The following is a 25,500-nucleotide window of genomic DNA, read 5'->3' on the forward strand; positions in this document are numbered from 1 at the left end:
TTCTTTCATTCCTCTTTTTTTACCCACCTCTGCAAACTCCCACACTTTCTTCAATCCCACTCCTCCCTCCAGGTCTTCAAAATGACTGTTCACCACTATCTCATATCTTCCCCCATCCAAAATCTTGATCTTTTTCTACCCCTATTAATCCACCCCAAACTCACCTCCTTCAAATTCCCTGTTTTCCTTCCTAAAAGTCCCTGTAGTCATCTTTCTTAAAGTCATCATCTTTACCCTTCTTTAACCCTCTTTACTTCATGTAGTAAAAGTCATCTTCTTTACCCCGTGTACCCCTCCCTCTCCCTCTCCCTTCCACACATATCCTAATGTCATTGTTCCCACTATTTTGTGCTTCCCTCTCCCACCCCTTTTGTCTCCTACCTTGTTTTATGTTTCTGTGTATTAGCTCCAACACGAGCCTTGACTTGGTATCCAAAAAAGTCCCATTTGATCATAATGGGGGTGAAATTGTTGTCATGGAAACTGCTGACCTCAAAACTGAAAAATCTATCATTTTGATTTTTGATCAACCAATTCAGTGACCCAAAATGCAAATTCTGCTCAAATTTCAAGTCAATAGGATGAATATTGATGATTATATGTGAACTTGACTTTTGACCATTTGACTTCAAACTATCGGCTTCGATGTTTGGATTGGTGAACCATTTCAGTGACCCAGTATGCAAATTGTGTTCAAACTGGTGGAGTACCTACCTTCTGGGTGGGTGAAGTTTGTTCATCACTTACTGAAGAAAAGTATAGTCTGTAGTTTGTATTTCACGAAGACTCTTTCGAGATGTTTGTGTGGTGTGCGTCCAACGGGGTCTAATTGGTCTAAAGATCTAAAGGTCGAAACATTTAAGGTGTCTAAGTTGTATAAAGAACCAAAAGGGGTCTATAGAGGGTTGAAAGTATTGTTGCGGACCTGGGGTCAGGGCGAGAAGACCACGAGGGGGGGGGGGAACTATCTCGGGTTCCCACCAGACTCTCCGGAATCGCAGGCCGTCGCACACTGATAACTCCATGACGCAGAGGGTCGCTAATGGACCGTGAACGCCAATAACTCAACCACGTGACTAAGGGTCCTCCGTCTAATGGAAGCCTATTACCTAAAATGGTCATATGATCTAATTACCGAGGGCCACGCCCTCGGTACACCTTGTTCAAACCGGATCACCTTTACTGATCATATACAGCTGAGCATAACTACCAAGGACGTACTGGCTAGAAAACAGATCGTTGGGGGATAACGTCCTGGCTCGGCTAGGATACGGACCATGCTGGACCAATGAAGGAAGATAACAAAACGAGCTGGGAACATTTCTATACAAAGCATTTATTTACAAATTGCGAGGAAAGGTATGTGGCACAGTAAATGAGGTTAATTATTATGTACAGTGGAGATAGCAAGGAATTTGTGCGATGCAACAAAGGCAAGCAATTTACAAAAGCAGACACAGAGCAGACTTATCCCGTTATATCTTCTACAATCTTAACTTATGCTACGACAGGCGCCATCACACACACACACACACACACACACACACACACACACACACACACACACACACACACACACACACACACACACACACACACACACACACACACACACACACACACACACACACATACACATACACATACACATACACATACACATACACATACACACACACACTCCCGATGAAGTTTAGATAGCCAGACGGAAGAAGAGCAGATGAGGACTAACTGCCTCGCAATACCTGGCGCGGTTGGCCGACCGCGCAACCCAGTACGCTTTGGGGGATGCTCCGCTTGAGCGATCCCACCTAAAGAGTCGGCGCATTATCTCCTGCTTAATCACTTTGCTGGGGCTTGTGGAAACGTGTGCTCCACACTGTTTCAGATGAATGTCTGTCACACACCAACACCGAGTGTGGATGGAACGACAGGTAGACAGTGAGGAGCGGTGAAGAGAGGTGGAGAAGTAGGCGAGGCAGGCAGACGGATGAAGTGAGAGATAGAGAGACAGAGACAGAGAGAGAGAATGGCTTCGTGATCTGCCTTTTAAAGCCCATGTGAAGGGTGAGGTGACACCCCGAAGCAACAAGCCGACATCCGAATTGTGCTCTCCTATTGGGTCCCGGCCCCATCCTGCCAGGCTCCTGATGCCAGAAGCGGTCTCATTCGCACATCCGGCATGACACGGCCCGGAGCCTTGCACCGAACTTCCTGGCCGTGTTCTGGCGACTGGACGAGAGTTGTGTCAGTCCCGCATTCCCGTTCAGGGCACCCCCAGCGAGCTGCGGTTAATGCTGTTAACGTGTTTAGCCCTTCCCTGCGGCATGCGGCTGGAGCGGCCTGGGCCGTGCAGCACGCTTCTGCTTGGTGGCGAACTGTATCGATGCGGAGGTGCGAGGAGGATGACCTTTTGGTGGTCAGATGTTGGTGGTCGAGGTTGTGAGCGAAGGTTGAGCAAGGTGAGACGCCTTTGTAAATTGGCGCACATATTTGAATGAAAGGGCACACCATGCGTGCACTTGTTCATGTGGTAATTATCTCATAATGCTGCACGGGTGTCTGTTGTCGTTTGTTTGTGCTTGCTTTCTTTTGTTTTATGGATAAAACAGAAGGGTTGGATGGAAATCAGGATTGAAAAGAAGATTGAGATATAATTATTAGACCTAGCTATTCGACTCGCGTAACGCACTTCGTCCCCTGAAACCATTAGACATGAGAAGGTCTGACTGCATGAAGACGAACAAAATAACTCTGGGGATCACTATGTTGGGTGCCATTGCCTTAGACTCTTAGAGGCATGCAGTTTTTCAGAACCGCAACAGTATGTATGTTTCAAAATCGCTGGGGTCTAAGAGGGTTGAAGGGGTCAAAAGGGTCTTAAAAGGTGAAAAGGTTCTAATCGGTATAGATGTGTCTAAAGCAGTGGTTTCCAACCAGTCGATCACATTTGACAGATCAATCCCAGAATCTTGAATCAGTTGATGTTAAAAAATAAAAATAAATTAAAGAAAAATTTTTTTTTAGTCCAGAGAGTGGGAAAAGCCGAGATTCTGGATGGTGGTTGTATTTAATACTGTGGTGGCCGTGGGTCGCAAATACAAGCTGCTGGAGAGTTCAAAAAATGAAGAAAAAAAAACCCCCTAAACTTTGACGCACAGGTCAATCAGAAATTATTTGCATTTAAACGAACCGATTAATTATCCACCTATGACGCAGTCACTGTACTGCCGTGGCTACTGTACAGTTGTCCGTTGCTCATTGCCTGTTGTCAAACCACCCAAATATGGAATAAGCTGGGCTTTTTATTTTCATTTTTTTCTTGTTTCTAAGATTAATTTCCTAAAGCCAAAATGACAGAGTAGCCAGGGCCATCCAAGAGGAGGGCAAAAACCTACAATTTCTACCAGGAATGGGAAAGTAAATTTAGTTTCACGAATATCAGACAAGATCTTCTGTTGTCATTTGTCACCAGTGTTGCCTTGAGTGAAAGAGTTCATTTGGAACGGCATCAGAAGACTATGCATACAAAATTTCAAGAAAGTTTTCCGTTAAACAGCACGATTCGGACAAAGAAAGTTGGGGAGTTAAAGGGGATTTTGAAAACTCACCAGTCACTATTTTTGAAACCTGCGGTTAAAGGCAAGGCTAACACAGAGGCGTATTTTCACATTAGCCATCTACTGGCAAAACATAAGAAACCATTCACTGATGGCAAAGGAGGAGGCTTTATCAAGGAGGCTATGACGATTGCTCCCGACGCCTTGTTCAAAGACTTTAAAAACAAAGATGAAATTACGACAGCCATCAAGAGCCTGTCACATGGCGCTTCAACAGTAGCCAGAAGGTTAGAATCCTTGTCCGAGGATGTGTCTCAGCAAATACATCAAGACTTATCAGACTGAATGTTTCTCACTGCAGTTTGATGAATTGGTAGACATGACGGATACGGTTCAACTCGTAACAAAGGAGGATTTTCTCACCCTTTTGCTACTCAGAAGACGAGAGGCGAAGATGTCTACAACAGATTCAAAAGGTATGTGACTGAGGAAAACAATCTGATCAAGAAACTGGTTTCAATCTCAACAGATGGTGCATCGGCATTGCTTGGTCTCAATGCAGGCAGGCTTCATTGCACTTTGCATAAATTATTCTGAATTGCCCTCCTTCGTCAATTACCACTGTGTTATCCACCAATAAGCTTGAGTTAGCAAGGTTCTTGACTTTTCTCAAATAATGACAGTTGTTGTCAAGATCGTTAACTCAATTCGTACCAGAGCTCTGCAACATCACTCATTCAAATCGTTACTCGATGAGTTTGATGCCACCTAAGGTGACCTAATCCTGCATGCAGAAGTGAGGTTTTTAGATCTGATCCCTGAAATTGTCACCTTTCTGAAATCAAGAAATGAGTTGTACAGCTATCTGTCAGATTATGGACTTTCTTACGGACGTAGCGGCAAAATTGAACGAGCTGAATCGTGAACTACAAGGTATGGACAGAGACTTGTCACACATGATCAGTGCAGTGAAAAGTTGAAATTGGGCCTGTGGTCCTCGCAGTTAGAGAAGAACATAACTGAGCACTTCTCAAATTTGGAGAAAATCCGACAAAACATCAAAGAGAAAGGGTTCCATCCCAAAAAATTCAGTGACTACCTGAACAGATTGGGAAAGGAAGTCAACAGACGATGTCAGGAGGTCCACAAGATGGAACAAATCATTGTTTCTCTCAAATCCTTTTCTTCAAGTGGACATTGGAGAACTGACTGCAACATTTCATCACATGTTTGAACAAAGCAGTGGACTTGACTTGGAGATAATCACCATGCAAAACGACACAGAGCTGAAATCTAGCTCAAAGGGCAATGACTTTTGGGGACTTGTAAACAGCGAGAAGTACCCTCTTCTTACATCCTGTGCACTCAAGGTAAAGGCCTACTTTGCTTCCACATATCTCTGTGAGATAGCTTTTTCTCAGATGAAAATCAAGTCCCAGTACCAAACTCGTCTAACAGATGCCCATCTGATGGGTTGGATGAGAATGGCCATCTCAAACTACAACCAAGACTTCAAAGCACTCTCAGATAGTGTGCAAGCACAGGTGTCACACAAAGAATGTGTAAGTGTTATGCATAACATATCTTTTTGGGGGTTTTAGTGAAGTATAATTTTTTTTAAGCAAAGATGTTGTGTTGCATTAAGATTGTAAAAGTGATCTTGAGTTTAAAAAGGTTGGAGACTGCTGGTCGAACGTTTTTGCATTCACATCTTGCATAATAAAAAACGACGTAAAAGAAAGTGTGGAAAATTGTAGCGTGTGGTACTGCATTGCACTTTTTCACTGCTTGAAACGTAAATCTTCAACGTTCCATTTTTGGAAATCCAATAGGAAAGTGATTTTACTCCTGAAACTTCAACAGTATATCGATTGCTTGCATTTGGAAGTCGATTTCAGAGTAGTCAGGAAAAAAAAATGCAGTCGACCTAACATGGAGAATTGTTGGGCTGATAGGGAAGTTGCCAATTTTTCAGAAAAGAGTTGTCAACCATAAACGTGCATTAAAACAGACTTGCTTCACATTCTTTTTTTGTTCAAAAAATAATTTTTGAGGATGTTTACATGTATTTTTGGCTAATTTTAGATAATAAAAACAACCACTCCCTACAGGAGCATCTTGCCCCCTTTTCTTTATTGCTCATGCTCCCCTCCCCACCCTACCCATGGGTAGGTGTCAGGTGGAATTAGGTCACAGGTTATGACCATAGTGTGGTCATTCTTGCTTCCTCGTATTGCTAAATATAATTATCATATGCAGTAAACCATTAAATATTGTGGTGGTTGTGTTCCTGGGAAGTGGCATGATATTTGAAACCGCGATAGTTAAAACCAATTTCCGATGAGAATAAGGGGGTTGGGTTCCTGGGCTTCGAGGGAAAATTTTATTTATATATATATATATATATATATATATATATATATATATATATATATATATATATATATATATATATATATATATATATATATATATATATATATATATATATATATATATATATATATATATATATATATATATATATGAAGGTGGGTGACAGCCAAAAATAAACACATCACAATTGGAAGTAGAACGGCACTTGGTATAACGTGTACCTCCGCCAGGCTGGACAATGTATATTCGTCTCCCACTGATAGGCCGGATTTGGATCATGTCCTGAACCAAAACCGAATCGGCTTGTCCTTGTCACCGAACCAACTCATCTTCCAAATCTGTCCACAGCTGTTTGAAATATTATGCTATACTGTTTATAGTTTTTGGCCCCATCTCTCAATAGTGAAGAATCACTTTAAAAATTAAATAGACTCTCATATTCGGATCGGGACCTTTACCAAAATGTAATCATTTCGTCCTTGTCACACACCCAACCTGCCCACCAAGTTTTATCTGAATCCATGCACAACTTTTTGAGATATCCTGCACACAAGCAACAACAACAAAAAAAACCAGACAAACAAACAACCAGGCAAACAGATAGTGGTGAAAACATAAACTCTGTTCATCGCAGATGGTGGAGGTAATAAACATTTAAAATTGTGGTGTATTTGCAGTTATGGTGGCTGGCTGAAGATCTTCGGGTCTTGAGTTCAAGCCCGTCTATCGTTGAATTTACACGAGGCAGGTTGACTCAGGTCAGCAAAATGAGTTCCAGCATGCTGGAAATGGGGCATTGCGTCAGCAGCACAGGCGTGCCCCAAGAGAATGATGCAGCCAAGCAGCCACAGGCTGCATACAAATAAATAAAATAATTTATTATTTCTGTTTATCTTTGTTTATCTTATCTATTTATCTATTTATCTCTACCTATCTATGCCTGATATGGGATGACATTCAGACCCAACTAAGGTTGTGGACCAGCTGTTGGGAGAGGTTTCTGGATTAAAAGGTTGAAATCTTGAGAGAGCGCCTCGATGATCCAAATGGCCGTTGAACCAGACACTCGATAATCTGAAGGAATTATTCACATCTCTACGTCGAGCACTCTTCCATTTTATATCTTGTGATGAGCTTAGTCGTTTGACAGTGCATCATTGTTGATGTGTTGCACTCCTTCCCATTCATAAATCTAACCACTAAAGAGAACCATGATATGTTTTGTATTGCACTGAGCACTGTTTCAGTCGCCGAGCACAGATGGTGCCGAACTGTTTATGTATTTTTAAATGTACCACCGTCCAAGTTGGGTTATTTTTAGTCTTCACCACAATTGGTATTCCAAAGAGCATACAGCCAAGCACGGCTGCACATCCGGACCTTTTTATTTGGTCAACAATAGGAATCGACTGATAATTATAAACTAGATTGCTCGCTCTTTAATTAAAGGACATTGACATCAGGAGATATGAGTACATGTTTTGCATCCATTACAAGGTCATTGGTAAGCGATCGATACGTTAACACAGTCCGTGCGTGGTTCTTGAAATTCCCAAAGTCACAAATACATCATGATGCATCAAACAAAGCCGATGCTTAACCCAAAAAGATGTGGTTTTGATCAACTGAAACTTTGCGTCTACCTCCATGACCAAAGCTTGTATTTAATCAAAAATGATTGCACAACACTTCCATATGTGCTGCTTCCTTGTTTGCAGAATCCACCGTCATCATTACTCACATTGCAGTTCATTGCCATCATCCGGCGCATGCGATAGTTCAACTGTTTCCCACCTTTGTTTGATTGGTATGCAGCAGTTCAACTACAACCGTTTCTTTTCATTGGTTCAAATAGCAAGCAGCGCAAAGTGCTTGTGTTGATGTTTGGCTTTTCATCCCACCATTTCCGATCTGAAAAAGAACGAGTTACTTTGTGCATTTACTGCATTGTGCTGCTTCTAATGACTGGCCTCTCAATGGCAACTGCTTTGCCCTGCTGCCGTGGCATCTTAAATGCCACGAACCGAGTCTTCGAAAACGAAACAATTACTTTCTGGATCAGCAGGTTCCTTCCACTAGGACTGTCCTTTCATTACTGCCTTAAAAATGATTACTTTGCATTTAAAAAGTCGTTTTGGTGTGTTAGCGAGGCACAATTGAACAGAGACTGCTTACCTCCATAAATTTGGCCATGGTGCTACGAGCACCGTTACCGAGCTGCCTGATTGAATGAAATTGTTTGGCAATCGTTAATTTGGTATGAGGAACAGATGAGGCTCTCGCTTTCTATTAATTGCTGGCTCTCATATCTCTGACTCTGTCTTTTGAGTAAAACGGTCACCTTCATGGTGCTAGGCAGCACATGTTTGTTCCTTCGTACTTCTTAGCCTTTCCACCACCACCCACCCCTTTGTATGCAGGTGAGGAGCTCAACCTGTGGCATGTACGAGAGGAGGAAGAGGGTGACCCAGAGGAAAGTAGTGTGGTGTTTATGGCTGTACTTGTGCGAGCACTCATGAAACTTCGTAAGGTTCCAGAGGCAGTGAAGGCTATTAAAGACAACTTTGAGAAGGAGATGCAGCAGATTGTTCGTCGCTCCACCACTCAAGTGGCTGACAGTGCATTTCAACATGGCAAGAACGTCGCCTTGGAAGACCAACCTCGGTAAAACAGCTTCCCCCTTGCAGTCACCATGTCACATGGTTTCCTTCCTTAACTTTTCCAATTAATATGGCAAAATTAATGAATGATGAAACCTATCTTATGATTGAGGTAGACTTTGACATTATTACTTGCAAAATCGCAGATTTTTCTGTCAGTCAGTCATTTTGTTATTCTGTCTGTCTGTCTGTTTATCGCCTACTGGTCGCAATTCGAAACCAATCATCATGAAACGTTACTAAGTTGCAGAGGTAGTCTCAACTGAAAAGCCTGTTGATTTTGAGGTCAAAGGTCATTTTGAGGTCAAATTTCAGAAATAATCCAAATTTTATCTGAAAAATCGTCAATTTTCATCCGATTGACGAATTCAACATCATATTGTAACAACATATAACATATGTAACATCATATAACAACATAATGCATATTGCATCACTGAATTGGGAAACCAACTATTTTTTGAGATAAAAAGGTCAAAAGTCAACTCAAGGTCAAACTTCTAAAATCATCAATTTCAATCTGAACAATAATAAATTTTCATCCCATTGACCTGAGCTTCGATGAAGATTGTCAATTTCAATCTTGATGAAATGGACAATTTGATGTGTCCGTGGCAACCTTTTGGAAGGGGGGGGGTGGATTTTGCAAGTATCGTGCTCTGCACGACGTCTTTATCTTGTTTTTATTTTGTTTGACTTGCACATGCTGCCCAGGCAAAAATGCTACACTGAAATATAGTAGATGAGAGTAGTACTCATACTGCAGGATCTGCAGAGAATTACTACAGCAAAGTAATGTTATTTTTGGGGCTCTTTATGAAATGTATACAATACTGTGTAGGCTGGTTGATGTACAAAGTGTAAATGTCTGTTTTATTCTGCTTTGATCTCTCATTCTGATCCTCCATTGATGACACATTGCCATTTTATTGACGCTGCTTAATCGCAATAAGTCAAAGCTGTTTACGTGCACAGGGTAACTGCAAAGTGATCACTTTTTTGGGGATTCTTTTTTTTAATTATTCTTTTTTGTTTTTTTTTTGCTTTCTTTCCGGACTTTCCATTTTGAACGATACTTGGAAGACTATTGGCATTTCCATTATTATGATCGAACACAATTTTGGCTTCTTAAACTGGTCATTGTTTCATGGAGGTGCTTGGATGTTAATCATATTCGGTACAAATACATTCACTTGAATCGAAAGAACATTTATTTAACGATGGACAAATCAGAACTGTCTATGTAATTTGAACCTGGAATTCAGACATTGAGGTGCACTCAGATACGAATACCATACAGAGCAACCCAGAATCGGGATATGTGCTTCAGCAGTTATTTAAATTTTATCGCTTTTATCTGTCAGCGGATCACTAGTTTCAACTTCAATGACTTCTTTTCTGTTTCAGCTGCTTACTGTCCCCCTCCTCCCCATATCAAGTCATGCTTTGTGTTATTTATTTGCATTAAGGTCATAAATATTCCTTAATAACTTAGATTTTACCTTTGATTCGAGACTGTTGGGACATTATACCATTGTAAGTTTAATGCTGCTTGATTTGGAATGGTAAATAATAAAAATAGGATTTTTGGACCTCTACCTTATCTGTACCCTGACCAAATGTAACCAAAATTTGGTAGCATTCTGGTGAGTGAGTGGGTCTGGAGAGGAAGAATGTTGAAGGAATTTATGCGATTTTTTTCCCAAAAAATATTTAATAAGTCAGTCATTTTGAGACTTCCTCTCATGTGATCAGCATGACCTCCGCGATTTAACATCACGACCCTGTCCTAATGTTGCAATCCAAATTTGGTAGCATTGTGACTGCTGCACCTTGAGAACAAGATTTTTGGAGGAATATTTACTCAGTCCGACATTTTGACATACTTAAAGTCACATGACTGGAACGACCTTTGAAATCCCATTACCAGTCACGGAACGTTGAGTGCCAAATTTCAGCCGGATCGGCTCTGTGGATTTGTCGGAGATATCGGAATAGGAGACAAATGGACGGACGCTGGACGATGGACGGACCCTTGGTCGTTAAGCCAACACCAGACTTGATTTGGAATGGTACTGAGGGGCAATGAAATGAAGGATCACCATATTTTGAAATTCCAAAATCTACCTTTATAGACAATAATAATACACAAAAATAATAAAAAGAATGAGACTTAAAAAAATGCACAGCATGAACAGTAGCCTCCCAGTCATACTGGCTTTCATGGAAGTCTAATAACAAAAAAAAATTAATATTTTGGAATTGGTTTAGAATGATCATATGCTTGTGAGAATTAACATACCCCCCCTTTTTTTTAATTTCTTAAAACAATTTTTTATCCAAGGTCGAAAGCTCATTATAGAGCTGACACGCACGCACGCACGCACACACACACACACTCTGTCTGGCCATCCGCCAGGCAGATGCCTGGTCTATCCCCATGTCCTTTAGATGCTGATGAACTTGCTGCAACCACAATGCACGTGGTTGGCCCATTGGCTTCCTCCACTCATGAGGCTCCCTTGCTGAGAGAATCTGGTGAGCAGGAGCAGTGTCAGTAAAATGAGCCACATGGCCAAACAGCCACAACTGACAGTCACTGTACAGGTAACAAATCTCATTTGAGTCTCTCAGAAACCGCTCGTTGGACACAGTCTGATGAGGGATAGCCAAGGATTCTCTGAAGAGACATGGTACCGAAAGAGTTCAGTCTCCATCTCAGATCCCTGGTCAAAGTCCAAATCTCACATCCATAGAGCAAGACTTGAAGCAGCAAGGACCTGAAGACTCAGACTTTCGTCCTCCCGCACAGGTACCGGCAGCGCCACACCCCATGATCCAGTGAATCCATGACTCCCCAGGCCCGACCCAGAAGTCTATTGACCTCTGGCTCACAGCCAGTGGAGACGTGAATATCACTGCCAAGGTAAGTGAATCTCTCCATGACCTCAACATCCTCACCACAAACAGGTACAGACAAGATGGCAGCATCCAAGATGCCATTGAAAGCCTGGATCTTAGTTTTGACCCAGGAAACCCGTAATCTCAGCGGCTCTGACTCCTCATTCAGCACCTCGAGGGCCCCCAAAAGGATGTCTAAAGTCTCCGCAAAGATGACTGCATCATCTGCAAAATCAAGGTCCGAGATCTTGACATTCCCAAACGATGCACCGCAACTTGATCTCTCTGATTTCCTCCCCAGAATACAGTCCATACAAGTGTTGAAAAGTGTGGGGGACAGTACACACCCCTGACAAACTCCAGTTACAAGTGGCAATAAGTCGGAAATGGTACCACATCTCACAGCACTCTCAGTACCAGAGTGTAGTTCATACGTCGGATTGATCAGTTTTGGTGGCACCCCACATAGACCAATAATCTTCCAGAGGGCTGAATCGAACGCTTTGCAGCGATCAACTTTGGCTGCAAGCAGCCCTTGGTAAAACTCTTGTCTGCATTTGGTGAGGACCCGAAGAGCAAGAATCCGTCCAATTTTTTTGAGATATCATGCTATATATCCTTTTTAGCCATATCTCTCAATGGTGAAGAATCACTTTTAAAATTCCAGTAGTCGGATCCGTATCCGGATCCGGATCTGGTTCTTCTCCAAAACATAATCAGTTCGTCCTTGTCACACACCGACCATGTCCACAAAATTTCATCCGGATCCGTCTACAACTTTTTAAGATATCCTGTACATCAACAGACAGACAGACAGGAAGGAGTGAAAACTTAACCTCCTTCACCTTCGGTGGCGGAGGTAACAAGCAAGCAAAATGTGCCGAGCAGGCAGGAACCTCGCCTTCCCGTGTTCCGTGCGAGCAAGCCACGCCCAGAGTGGAAGAAGGGTGAGGTTGTAGTTCTGTGGAACATGGCTGGGACGGAGGATCTTGCTTTGCTCTCCTCTCGGCATGATGAAATGGTTGCGTGATTCTTGTGTTGTGCTGCGAATTGGCTCTCGTGGTGGAGCAAAATGCTGGCCATTCACTCTTGGTGGGGTCGTATGAGACGGACCTCGAAACCTCATGTATGTCACCGAAGGGATTGGCGCCATTCTGCAGAAAGTGTATTGGCAAGCACGATCGACGAGGAAGCCACGTGGCGGTTTCTGAGCCTTGGTGTTGAATACCGCTTACGAATGACCTCACGTACATTTCCTGCTGTGAGAGAGTGGATCGGTGCCATTTTTGGGCGTGTCCACCCGTGCAGGACGAAGCGCCTCGATTCCAAAGTTCCATAAAGACCATCTCTGGACCAAGCTAAGTGCCAGAATAATAAGTTGCTGTGTCCATGTATTTGTCGTGGGGTTTGAGTATTAACGCCCTTGTGCATCCATCTGTTCCATCGCTCCGCCAGTGCCGAATGCACCTCCCACGTGTGTTATAATCTCTGAGGAACACGTGTCCACCTCCTAAGGAAAACCGCTTGGCTATCCAGGCTGGCCGGTGTTATCCGCCCATCCACCACAATTGGGTGTGGGGGATTAACGTAACCCCCCCCCCCAGACTGCGACATTAATTAATGAAGGGCAGGTATGAGTTTACATCCACTCTTGACCTTGAGTACACTCTTTCATCCCATTCCCCTTTTCCTCACCCTTCCACTTACCTTACTGGTGGTTTTGTTAACCTGTTGCCTTCCACTCCTCCGTCGGTCTGCTTACCATCTACTTTCTGTCTGTCTTTCACAAGCATTGGCTGTGGATGGAGAAGAGAAAAAACAAAGAAACGATGAAGCGATTGCAAAAACCCATCTGAGTCATGACGGTTTTCATCAATATCGTTCTAACCTTTCCAAAGACAGAGAGACTGGAGGAGTTTTTGCAGGAAGGAAGGAAAGATTGTCAATGTGGATAGACTTGCACTCGCAAGCGAAATCACTTTTGTGAATTTTTTTTTGTCTCACCCTTTTATTTCAGGGGGTGCAGGGGAGGATTCTGTCATTATTTTGATTCAAACTTTTTTTGATGACCCAAAGTAGACGACTGCTCCAGAGTGGTTACAGAGACGCGTCTCGGTTTTGCGTCATTGGCTACCTGGAGAGCATTATCTCACAAAGTAATTTCCCCACCAAGAATAAATCAAATTTACATCTTGACATTCCGTTAAGGCGGTTGGGATTATCCATTGTTCAGAAGGAGCTACAGCCAATCAACAGTTTGTACTGTAATAAGCTCCATTGTACTGATTTTAAATCAAATGGTGAAAGAGCAGCCGAACCCTCAGGCTGTTTGCTTTGTGCCACAAGCCTGAAGCAAAGTCTGCTCTTTCCCTTTTATTTTAAATTGGTGTGTGTGTGTGTGTGTCCCCCAGCGACCTTTCCTTTTCTCTTTCCAACTTCATCTTACTGACCCTTTGACCTTTGAGCTGATACACTAGCCGGTGAGAGCGGCAGACCCTTATGTTTGTGTTTCCTTCTTTTTTTCTGCTTTTTTTTTTGCAGTCCCAGCAACCATATGTTGCCTCAGACTTTCTTCTGCCCCGTACCATCCACTGGGACTTTTGGCATGACTTGAAACCTTCTCTTGTTTCGAGAGATTTGCTCACACTGATTTCAAATCCGTAAACACTTAACTCCCAAGTGGTTCTTCGGTCTTTGTCTCTGACATAGCCTTCATTTCCTGGTTATTAATGCTTTTGATGGTGAGCAACAGTTTGAACCTCTCGCTACTTTTCCTGCCATCAAGCTCTGCCCTTCGGACCTTATGCTCCAATCCCACTCTTTCCACCTGCCATTGTCAGTTGCCCTAGGGATGGTTTTTACTCAGAAAGCTACGCTGTGCTCCCGAATTATAGCCTCACACACAAACCTTAGCTTTGCTTTTGACTGCCATGCCACTTTTATTCTCTCTAACTTTAACTTTACCCTTGAGTTTATTGATTCACACAACCTCTTTGCAAAAAATAACACACGGTCTCCCACCCATCACTATCCATCCCACCGACCACTTTTCTGACCTTTAAAATCCTTGCTGGTCACCATGCATTTCTATTCAGTTGAAAACTCTCACTTTGTGATGTTTGAATTTTTCGCATCCGCTCATGCCAAGGTCATTTATTTTATGTATGTATGTATATATATATATATATATATATATATATATATATATATATATATATATATATATATATATATATATATATATATGTATGTAATATTAAAAATCTTGATAAGATAATTTTGAGCAATACTGTCTTTTTCGCCTTGAGGATTATCGTGCCTCATTGCTCATCTCCAAATTGCCAAAAACCGTTAAGAATCATCTCGAGTGTGGCTGGTCTGGCTTTTCCTGCAGACAAAATGAACTTGGAGCACATCATTGAGTTGTGTTCTCTTAAAATTTGTTTGCTGACATTCTGATTGCGACTTGGTTCTTGCTTTTACATTAGTTTGGTTTCTGGAAGCTTCAACTTCAAGCTGCCTTTAACGAGACTTGAGCCTGCAACCTCTCAAACGTCAGTCCACGTTACTTGCCATTCAGCCGCGATTGCACCCCAAGACGATTTGGATTTTGTTTTTCTTCCTTGTTTCTGCAACCTTTGATTGAATTATTGATCGCTGATTGCTTGATTTCATCATTGATTTGGTGCATCCAGTTAAAGGTGAAACCTTCATCTTCGTTGCTTTTATAGCGTCGACCTTTATTTTTTTTTCCTTTCTACGAGACTGGTCTTGCCGTCTTTGTGATGGATGACTACATCTGTATTAGCTGTGATCATCTGTCACTTGCATTCCGATATTCCTTTGGACCAGTTGGTGGGTTTTTATTTGTTTGTTTATTTTTAATCAGTCGTGCACCTATGTTCCACACAAACTCCCCCACCACAATTCTTTCTTCGCACTTGAAAGTCTATTTTCTTTTTGCCCAGTCCATCCACCATCCAACATGTCGGGCTACAGCTCAGAGTGTCACTGACCGTTTCAAATATATGTTCAAAAAGCCCAAAGCCTGATATTTGAAATGCTGTGCAAGCCAAAAAAGATAATACAAAATGATGAACACACGCACACGCACACGCACACGCACACGCACACACACCTTCACTGGTTCTTGGAAAGTCTCGTTTTTTCAAACAATATTTAAAGGATTACAATATGTCGAATTTTTGGAATCTACAACTACTCACAGCAACAAGGGTTGTTTAGCTCGGTGATAACATTTGCTGTTTTGTAGAATATGGCGTCTCTGGGGCGAGGTCATTTGCAGTTCCTTCCTGATGGCACCATGGTTGACACTTTGTACTCAACTGCATTTTCCTCTGTAATTCGAGCTGCTACTAGCAGGATTCCTTTCCTTCTACTCGTCAAGAATGATGTGATCAGCTTTTCATTTATGATTATCACAATTGTGGATTTGACCGATACCAGGGACAGGCAGTGCCTGGGAAAATATCTGATCAAGTGAAAAGGATGAATTTCTCGCCTCAATTTCTGTAGAGGACGTCGCAGACACCTTGACATTTGGCATGCTCAGTGCAGCAGCAACAAAGGAGAAGGCATCATCCACACAAACTTTTCTGCTTTGTTCTGTCACATAAACTTTGTTCCATACATGGCTTTTTGTTGAGCCCCAGATTCCATCTGCAGGTTCTTTTCCATACTGGTGATGTTGCAAAATAGTTCCACACTATTTTGACCTGGTACTTCTCCAAATTGGGCAGAGCAGCGACCACATCCAGTACCTATGCTTGACATAGGAACTGGGTCCATCAGACCGGATCGACACCATCTTGAGCTCTTCAGGCATTTAATCAAGGAAAGCATCACGATAAGCCACGAGAGTCTCCTTTGAATGTGCAAGGTCGACGGATACAATAACGTGAGAATGCTGGCAACCTGTGTGCCGCATGGATGCAGTGACGAGAGTCACTTGATTTTGCCACAAGTGTGTAGACTCGATCTTGTCTTGGGCCACACAAACAATTTTCATAGAAATCAACCTCAAGATGGCACTTAGTTCAATTGGACTCCATATTGGCTCTTTCCTTCTTGTAAGCCTGAGATTAGTTGCGTTTCACATGGCAATGCTCAATGTATTGTGACGTTTCATCTCACAAGCCTTCTTCCAAAACCTTCGAGAGCTTGCTATCTCCATCACTTTTCCAAACATGCCATGAAGCATCACTCTCTTGTTGGAGGACATCCCTGTATCTTGATTTAAACCCCTGGTCAACTATGCATGTTACGCACTGATTTAACCAGCAATATTCAGTGGATGATGAGGCTGAGTCTTTGGGTCTCTCACTCTCTCACCGCAGGCAGGTCGGTGGTCTTTGTCTTCTGCCATCTCCTCTCCGGCCTCGCCCCCACTTGCTCTGTTTGCGATGTTCTCCTCCCCCCCCCATATTTCCGCAGGGTGCACAATGGCTGCCAGAAACCCCCTTCTAGTAAAACTACCAAAATCAAGAATCACTGCTCACATTCACTCTTTCATTCCTCTTTTTTCCCCCACCTTTTGAACAAACTCCCACACTCTCTTCAATCCCATTATTCCCTCCAGTTCTTCAAAACAACTGTTCACCACCATCTCTTATCTTCCCCCATCCAAAACCATGATCTTTTCTACCCCTGTTAATCCATGCCAAACATACCTCCTTCATATTCCCCCCCTTTCCTTCCTGACAGTCCCCTGTAGTGTCTATCTTGTTTACCCTGTGTACCCCGCCCCATCCCTCTCCCTTCCACAGATTTCCTCATGTCTCTGTTCCCCACTGTTTTGTCCTTCCCTCTCCCGCCACTCTTATCTCCTGCTCCACTTGTACGTTCTGTGTGTTAGCTCTCATACGAGCCTCTACATCGTATACAAAAAAATATATAAACATACATTGGAAGAGGAATTTTTTTTTATGTCACACGCAAATCATGGTCCAATGAAATTAGAATAGAAAAACTTCATGTTTTCGTCAATCACATTACGTATAATAACGGTTAAAATGATACATCACCTAACATGTGTTTCCTGTGTAAATCGAGTCAAGAAGCTTTTTATCGTCACGTTAGATTGGCCTTGAACACAGACCGACTGAGCAGGGGAACGCAGGACACGCGTGTAGAACTGAAACGGTGTTTAAATTCACTATATTATGTTCAGTTGATCCAAAGATTCCCCAATGTTCACCCAAATGGAGCTGAAGCTGGCGGTGAAACACGTGGGAGGAAAAAGGCAGGTTAGATGCTTCCTATACTCCAAATGGTGGTTTATTTACAATGAAATACAGGGATAAGGGTCGACAAGACAATCAATAAATAACGGCACAAATCTGGTGGTCAAGCAACACAGCTTGGTAGGGAAGGAACAGAAACATGATCTTGTACACAAATATAAGGAAATAAACCCCCGATGGCACCAAAATACCGGACTTCTACGAGGAACAAAGGCGCAGGCGGGGGCTTGTGATGAGGCACAAAGCTGGTGTGGCGTGCAGGGGTGTAGATGGCGAAGTGCTCGGGGCTGAAGAGGAGAGGATGAATGGAGACAAGAATATGGTGGCCAAGCAGAGGGAAGGATGTCTCTTCCTCTCAAGTCCAACTCGAACTGCCGTGCACAGCATGTCCACAGCCCTCTTAAACTTTAGGACCATCTTCACTGGCAGTGGGTCCCTGTGATAAGCTGCCCCCTGCTTGTGGGAGGTGCCATCTTCCAGTCCGTTTCACCCCACAGGGCGGCCCCAATAAAAAGTCTTCCATCCCTCTCCACGTCTCTACAGCTGACTTCACCGCCACGGCTTGCCCTTCGCCGGCTGGACAGACCGTGATGGTGTCACTTTACGCATAGCGCTTGCTGTGCCTTTTGTTCCCACAAGCCCCTTCTCGACCGTGTGCATCCCTCACTCCACACTCAACCCTGACTGACTGACTGACTGACGTTGCTGAACTACCGTTTCCTCCTCTTGGGCGTTGCTTGCTCACACGAAACCCGGGAAGACGGGGCCTCCGCCTGCTCGGCTCGCTTCTGCCTGCTTGGCACATTTGCTCACCTGTAAATGCAAAATACATAGGAATAGGTTACAGGGATCAATCACATACTGGGGCGACTTATTCTTTATCCCTATCTAATTACCACGACAACACTCCCCACCCCGCATGGTGACACGTAACACTTAAGCTCACCGTTTCCCGATTTAATTACATCGAGATGTCTCCTACACGTCCACGGACCAAACAACTCCATTCAATCCTAAATTTCCTATTAAATTCCTCCATCTTACTCCCACAACCATAACAGTGTTAATATTCACAACCCAGAAGTTTTGACGTACAATCGGATTGCCATTTGAAAGTGATGTGGAGTAGTTTGATGTTTGAAAAATTTTGCGCCAATCAAATCAACGTTGCATGGAACCAACCTCCATGGTTGGAAAACGTCCAACCGACCAATAACTGATACTAAAAGCCAACACCAAGTCTGCTATGTTTGTTCACATTATAAACACGTTATTGCTTTCAGCATGTAAATAATTTTTCGGCCTACATTTGTTTTTCTATGCAAAAACCATGAATTTGTAAGGCACCATGAAGTTTTAAAGCTGCAAACTCTTCATTTGCTTGTGCTGGGAGACATTCACGTGCATTCTGAGAGAAGGTGATGATATTACACCCCCTCGTGATATCGGTTTCAATTAAATTGGGCCTCAGCCTTGTGGAACGTTTGAAAGGTGATTCCATGAAATCACCATCCTTTTATGAAGCTTGTGCTAATGTGAAACGAAGGTATTCGTGATTTCAAGGTGTAAAAGTTTTCGGTATCGCAGCATGTCTTGTCATTTGTAATTTTTGATGCATGGCAGATTCTGGTTTTTTCTTTTTTTTTCTTTACAGTAGAGAAGCTAACCCCAAACAAATATCCATTAACCATGCTTCAATTAATTATATAATAACTTTTCCGTAAATGTGGAAACACCTTGATGTGATGTGATGGCTTCCTCCCAATATAGAACTATTTAAGCATTGGCAATAATGCAAGGTGGAAATGACAGTGGGACAAACGTCAAGGGAATGAACGAACAGGAAAAGAGGAGAGGGAGGAGAAGGGTTCTTTATTTTTTAGTTCACCTGGAATATACAGGTGGTGGACAAAAAAATAAATAAATGAAAAGACCAGGGTAAATGCGGGACACCAAGCAATGGCTTCCACACAGGTGTGGCCCATGTGTTAATTCAGCAAATAACATCCCAGCATGCTGAAACCATGACCTTAGGGTCATGTATAAAAATGCCGCATAGGCCTAGTTACCTATAATAAAAATAAAAATGCCCCAATGCTTCATCGACAGAGCATACGTGGTCTCCCGATGGTTTGATGAGCATGACACTGATGTTATCCATATGTCATGGCCTCCTCAGTCACCAGATCTGAACCCAATCGAGCATTTATGGGATATTCTGGAACAACACTTGAGAAAGCGTTTTCCACCTCCATCAAACATTGATTTTTCTCGTTAAAGAATGGTGTCGCGTCCCTCCTGCAGAATTCCAGACGCTGATGGACTCAATGCCACGGCGCGTACACGCCGCACTGGCCCCATGTGGTGGCCGAACCCCCTATTAAGCGACTTTACATTGGTGTTTCCATTATTCTTTTTTTCCTCCACTACCTGTAGTTCAGGTGAGCTGATGGGACGGCATGTTGCCCGTCTGTAAACACTTGCTCCTCCGAAGCTGCTGATGGGATTGGAACCGTGCTTAGCTAAAATGATATTTGCAATGGAAGAACTCAAGTTTATTCATGGCATTCTCCCCCTCCACCGATACGGTCATTTTAAGGATTAAAGGTCCCAAAACTACTTGAATTTGATCTCGTTTGGCTGCCATTTTAGATTACTGGAAAACCTTTGACAATCATCTTCTCTCAAACCACCTAACTGATCAATGCAAAACTTGAAATTTGTGATTATCCAAGGGAATTATCAATTATCAATTATCCAAGGGAAAAAATAGTTTGTAACCTCCGCCACCGAAGGTGAAGGAGGTGGTTATGTTTTCACCCCTTTCTGTCTGTCTGTCTGTCTGTCTGTCTTTGTGTACAGGATATCTCATAAGGTGTCGAGTGGATTCGGATGAAACTTGGTCAACACGTTGGGTGTGTGACTCGGAAGAACTGATTCGATTTTGGTGAAGATCCGGATCCCAATCTGACTACTAGAATTTTTTGAGTGATTCCTTACCATCGAGAGACAGGGCCAAAAAGGATATGCAGCACGATATCTCAAAAAGTTGTGGACGGATTCAAACGAAACTTGGTGGGTGAGTTGGGTGTGTTGCAAGGACGAATTGATTCGATTTTGGTGAAGATGCGAATCCAGATCTGGGTACAAGAATTATTTAATTTTCTCAGTGATTCTTCACCATTGAGAGATCGTGCCAAAAACGGTATAGTTCTATATAGCATGATATTTCAAAAATGTAATGGGCCCGATATGTTCTCGTGGATCAGGCATTACGTGGCAGAGGTATGCGCTCTACCGAGTGTCCTTCTAGTTAACAATGCTGTCATCAGTCACATGGTATGGCAGCCATATTACGTCATAAGTGAACCTTTAAAAAACCCCTCTGAAATCGATTTCCTGATTTATACGAAACTTTAAATTGGAGATCTACTTCCCACGGGAAACATTATTTGTTACCTCCGCCACCGAAGGTGAAAGAGGTTATGTATTCACCCCTTTCTGTCTGTCTGTCTGTCTGTTTACAGGATATCTCAAAAAGTTGGGGACGGATCCACATGAAATTTTGTGGGCAGGTTCAGTGTGCGACAAGGACAAACTGATTAGATTTTGGTGAAAATCCGGATTTGACTACGAGAATTTTTAAAGTGATTCTTCACCATTGAGAGATCGGGCCAAAAACGATATAGTACTGTATTGCATGATATTTCAAATACGTATTGGGAACGATATGTTCTCGTGGATCAGGCATTACTTGGCAGCGGTGTGCGCTCTACCGTGTGCCCTTCTTGTTGACAATGTAATCAGTCAAGTGGTATGGCAGCCATATTGGATCATAAGAAAACCTCTCCTTTCTGAAACTTTCCTTCTGTATCCATCCTGTCCACCACATGCTTCCTTTCCTGCTCCCCATTCCTCCCCGCACCCATTGATTCTCCAAGTCTTCCTCCATTTTGTCCTTCAACTCTGCTGTTGGTCCTCGCTCTCTCCGCTCTCTGCTCCCTCGCTCTCTCCGCTCTCTGCTCCCTCGCTCTCTCCGCTCTCTGCTCCCTCGCTCTCTGCTCCCTCGCTCTCTCCGCTCTCTGTTCTGTCTACTCTCCTTGCTTCTCGCTCTCTGCTCTCCTTGCTTCTCGCTCTCTGCCCCCCTCACTGTCTTCTCTCTTCTCTCTTCTGTACCTTTTGTTGTGTTGCGTCCTGATCCGTTAAGTGTTACTTCCTCCACGAGCCTTGACTCTGTAACCTTTTTACGGCCTTTTTCCCCTGCTGAGCTTTTTTCCGGCTCCATGCAATCATGGTTCCCTTCTTGAGGCAATGTTTTATGGCCGGATGCCCTTCCCGACGCCAACCCTGGTCACCTCTTACGACATACGGGGATATGGTGCACCTATTCTAATCGGGGCATACACCAGGACCAGCACACTGGTACTCATTCTGCCAACCTCAGAAGGACGACAGGCTGAGTCAACCCCCTGGTGTTAATTCAGTGGCCAACGGGGCTCGAACTCAGGACCTTAGGATCCCAAGCGAGCCACCCAAACCACTAAGCCGACACCAGGCTACGAGCCTTGACTCTAATTCGAAAAAATTGCTTTCGAGGGAGGATAAAGTCGTGTTTTGGTTTTCATCCGCCCTATTGTTTTCTTTTATAAACTAATTTAATAAGAGTAGCATTAATTTCAGGTCTTAGCAGTTCCTATGTTTGTTTTTTCTTTCTTTCTTTTCCTGTGCTTAATCTGTTTAATTTTCCTTTTTTTAATGGAATCACTTCAAGAAGATTTTGTTGTGTTTCGTCTTTTCAACCAGCAATCTATCAATGATGCCGGTTTGGTTCATATTGTGCAGGAAAATTGACAATGTATATTCACAGCTGTACAAAGGGGGCTGGTAGGTTGACCGAGAGGTACACACATTCACCTCTCGGCTGTCTTGCCTTGGTTTTCATCCCAACCCAGCTATAAATTGTCACCCTAATGTTTCGCAGGCAGGGCGAGGCATAAAATGATGTGTGTGCAGTCTTTTTGATGGACATCAAAGTTGGCGTCCTGCCTCCCGGCATTAGTCGGTGGACGTTAAATATCCCAAGGTGTCCTTCACGAAGAGTAGGCGAGCTATTGCTGGCACCCTGAACAAATTACAAATTCCTGCCCTAATCTTAGTCGCATGTCAGGCCTGGCCAGCTGGTTCTTGAAAGACTGAGTTCAAGCTTCCCACTGCTAACCCATACCATAACGTGGGAATGATTGTCTGTTGGGGTTCGGGTTAGAAGAGGAAGAGGATACACAGCTGTGCAAACGAGTATTGTTATTATTACAGCATCTAGGTTTATAGAAGAATGTGCCAATACTCGTATATTCTCCATTTTATTGGTGACATTAGGACCCATCATTGGACTGTAACATGAATGACGACTACTAAACAATGAACCCCCCCCCCCCCCCACTGTGTGATCTGAACCTCAGGTCGCACACACGTGCCATCAGCTTTCAGTTTGGGAAGACCAAGCAGGCCAATTCCCAGACAATTGTATTAAACATAGTGGTTTTGTATTAGTTGTTGAATTAGTAAGTGCATTAAATTGTATCAAATGATCAGTGGATTGTCTTTTTTGTTTTGCACAGTTTACTCCTGGGGCTCATGGAGCTGCTGTTTGCCAAATTTCGCTGCGTGGCAGCTGCCCATGCCACCGTTCTTTCATACTTGAAGCAGGCGAGTTCTTTAAATACGTCAACCTACATCCACGAGTCAACAGCGACTGCCAACACTCGTCTGTATGATATGGCAGATGTCTGGGCAAAGATTCAAGCTGTACTACAGGTGACTTTCTTCTCGTCTCGCTGCACTTCAAAGACATTGCTGAAAGGGTGATGGGGTAGCCATTCTTATCGTTGAGCATGCACACAGGTACTGCTATCTTATTATGCACGTTGTCCTTTTCCATTGTGAATGAGCTATAATTTGCAATATTTTAAACCAACAGTTTCAGGTAAGAGTGATATTGGTCTTCTAAAGTCTCATTCGATCAAACAAAACTGTTCGACGGATCCTTAATGGTTTGAAAAATCAAGCTATTGGGATAGGAGTCTATTTTGAAATCCTCTTCCAAACCCTCCTCCAAACATCCAGGACCTGTGAGTGCAGAATACTATTTGTGGTGTATTTTGGGGGCTTTCTGCATTCCTTTGAGGTCTGATGGATCCAAACTCGGTCCCAAACTGGAATGACACTCGATAGAGCGCATACCTTTCCCAGGCTGAACAGTTTACGTTTGTCTCCCACTGATAGGCCGGATCTGCGTCTGGACCTGAACCAAAATCTTATCCGCTTGTTCTTGTCACCAAACCAACTCATCCACCTTGTTTTGAGATGTCATTTTATATTTCGTTTTTGGTCCTACATCTCAACGGTGAAAAATCACTTAAATATTATAGTGTCTGAATCTTGATTTTCGCCAAAGTCAAATCAATTCTTGCTCGTCACACACCCATCCTGTCCACCAAGTTTCATTTGAATCCATCACGAACTTTTTTCAGATATCCTGTTCACAAACACACACACGGACAAACAGGGGTGAAAACATAACCTTCGGTGACGGAGGTAACTTTGCCACAAGCGATAGGTAATTGTTTATGTGAAATGTCATCCTCCTGATGAACTCCATGTTTGCTCTTTATTTCTTTGGGTTCTTTCTTGGTCTTCCGTTTGATTATGTTTGTACCATATCCTGATGCTGTGTGGACTGTGCTTCCCCACCGACGGACCTCTGGTAGCTTGTACATGTTGCTGTGTTATAGCCTGGGGAGTAACTGCTGAAATCTGTCTGTCTGGGTTCTTCCCGATGTCTTTGTTCTTTGTTGCTTTCATACTTCTTTCTAATTTTATTTTATTTTTTTTTTTTTTACACAATTCTCTTTATTCACTCCAATTCTTGCTTTTTCTTCTTTTTCATCTCTTTTCCTCTGTTTTCCTCTTGCTTTATCTATCTCTCGAAGGAGAAGTGAATTTTTGCAGAATTTTTTTTTCTGTAAGGCTCACTTGGCCGCGCCTGGATGGGTTTGAGGGTTGTGGAGTAGCGGCTGAAACCCGAATCCTACCCAGGTTCCTCCTGATGACTCAGTCTTTGTTCTTTACTTCCTCGGGTTCCTTCTTGGTCTTCCGTTTAATCATATCTCAATGAGCCCAATTTCCAGTAAATATTGCTTGAATCTGGAAAAAAAAAACATGTTAAACGGACATGTACGAGTCATAAGGATGAGGGGGGTCGATCCATTGCTACAAAAAAAAAAAAATGGAAATCCCACCCTTACTCTTCCACTTGATCTACATCAAGTTTGCTGAATACTTACTGTAAAGTAGTTATTGTTCGCAGGAATAATCTTTCACAAATTTTACAGTTGTATGTAATTTTCGCACATCAAACGTGGCTGCCGTCGACATTTACACGGGTACAACAAGGAATATTTATTCACTCGACTTAACTTTTGCGGAAAATTGCTTGACAGCAAAATGTGTGGAAGAGTCGTTTACAGTATAATGCGTTTGCAAAGGGTTAGTTATCTATTCCAGGCAAGTTGGGGAATAATCAGCTGTGCATGGCAATGGAGAATTCAAATTTCGATTGCATAAAAACACCTCCAATCACATAAGAATTCACATTAGGCAAAATGCTCAATGTCCCGAGGGAACTTACCAGGGTATCAATCCGAAGGTGCGATTATGGCTCTGCAAGAACTGCAAAGAAGT

General features: G+C 42.9%; 1 protein-coding gene across 2 annotated transcripts in view; it reads left to right on the top strand.

Moving 5' to 3' along the window:
- Positions 1 to 25,500, top strand: part of EXOC4 (exocyst complex component 4) — a 324,065-nt gene that overhangs the window by 91,978 nt on the left and 206,587 nt on the right. For both annotated transcript variants that reach the window (XM_085893972.1, XM_085893973.1), the window contains exons 5-6: positions 8,357 to 8,600; positions 23,379 to 23,574. In XM_085893972.1, the coding sequence (XP_085750098.1) occupies positions 8,357 to 8,600; positions 23,379 to 23,574 (440 nt within the window). The remainder of the gene's footprint in view (positions 1 to 8,356; positions 8,601 to 23,378; positions 23,575 to 25,500) is intronic.

The sequence above is a fragment of the Eptatretus burgeri genome, chromosome 9, assembly GCF_056783735.1.
Source record: "Eptatretus burgeri isolate ZD-2024b chromosome 9, Ebu_testis_v1, whole genome shotgun sequence".
NCBI lineage: Eukaryota > Metazoa > Chordata > Myxini > Myxiniformes > Myxinidae > Eptatretus > Eptatretus burgeri.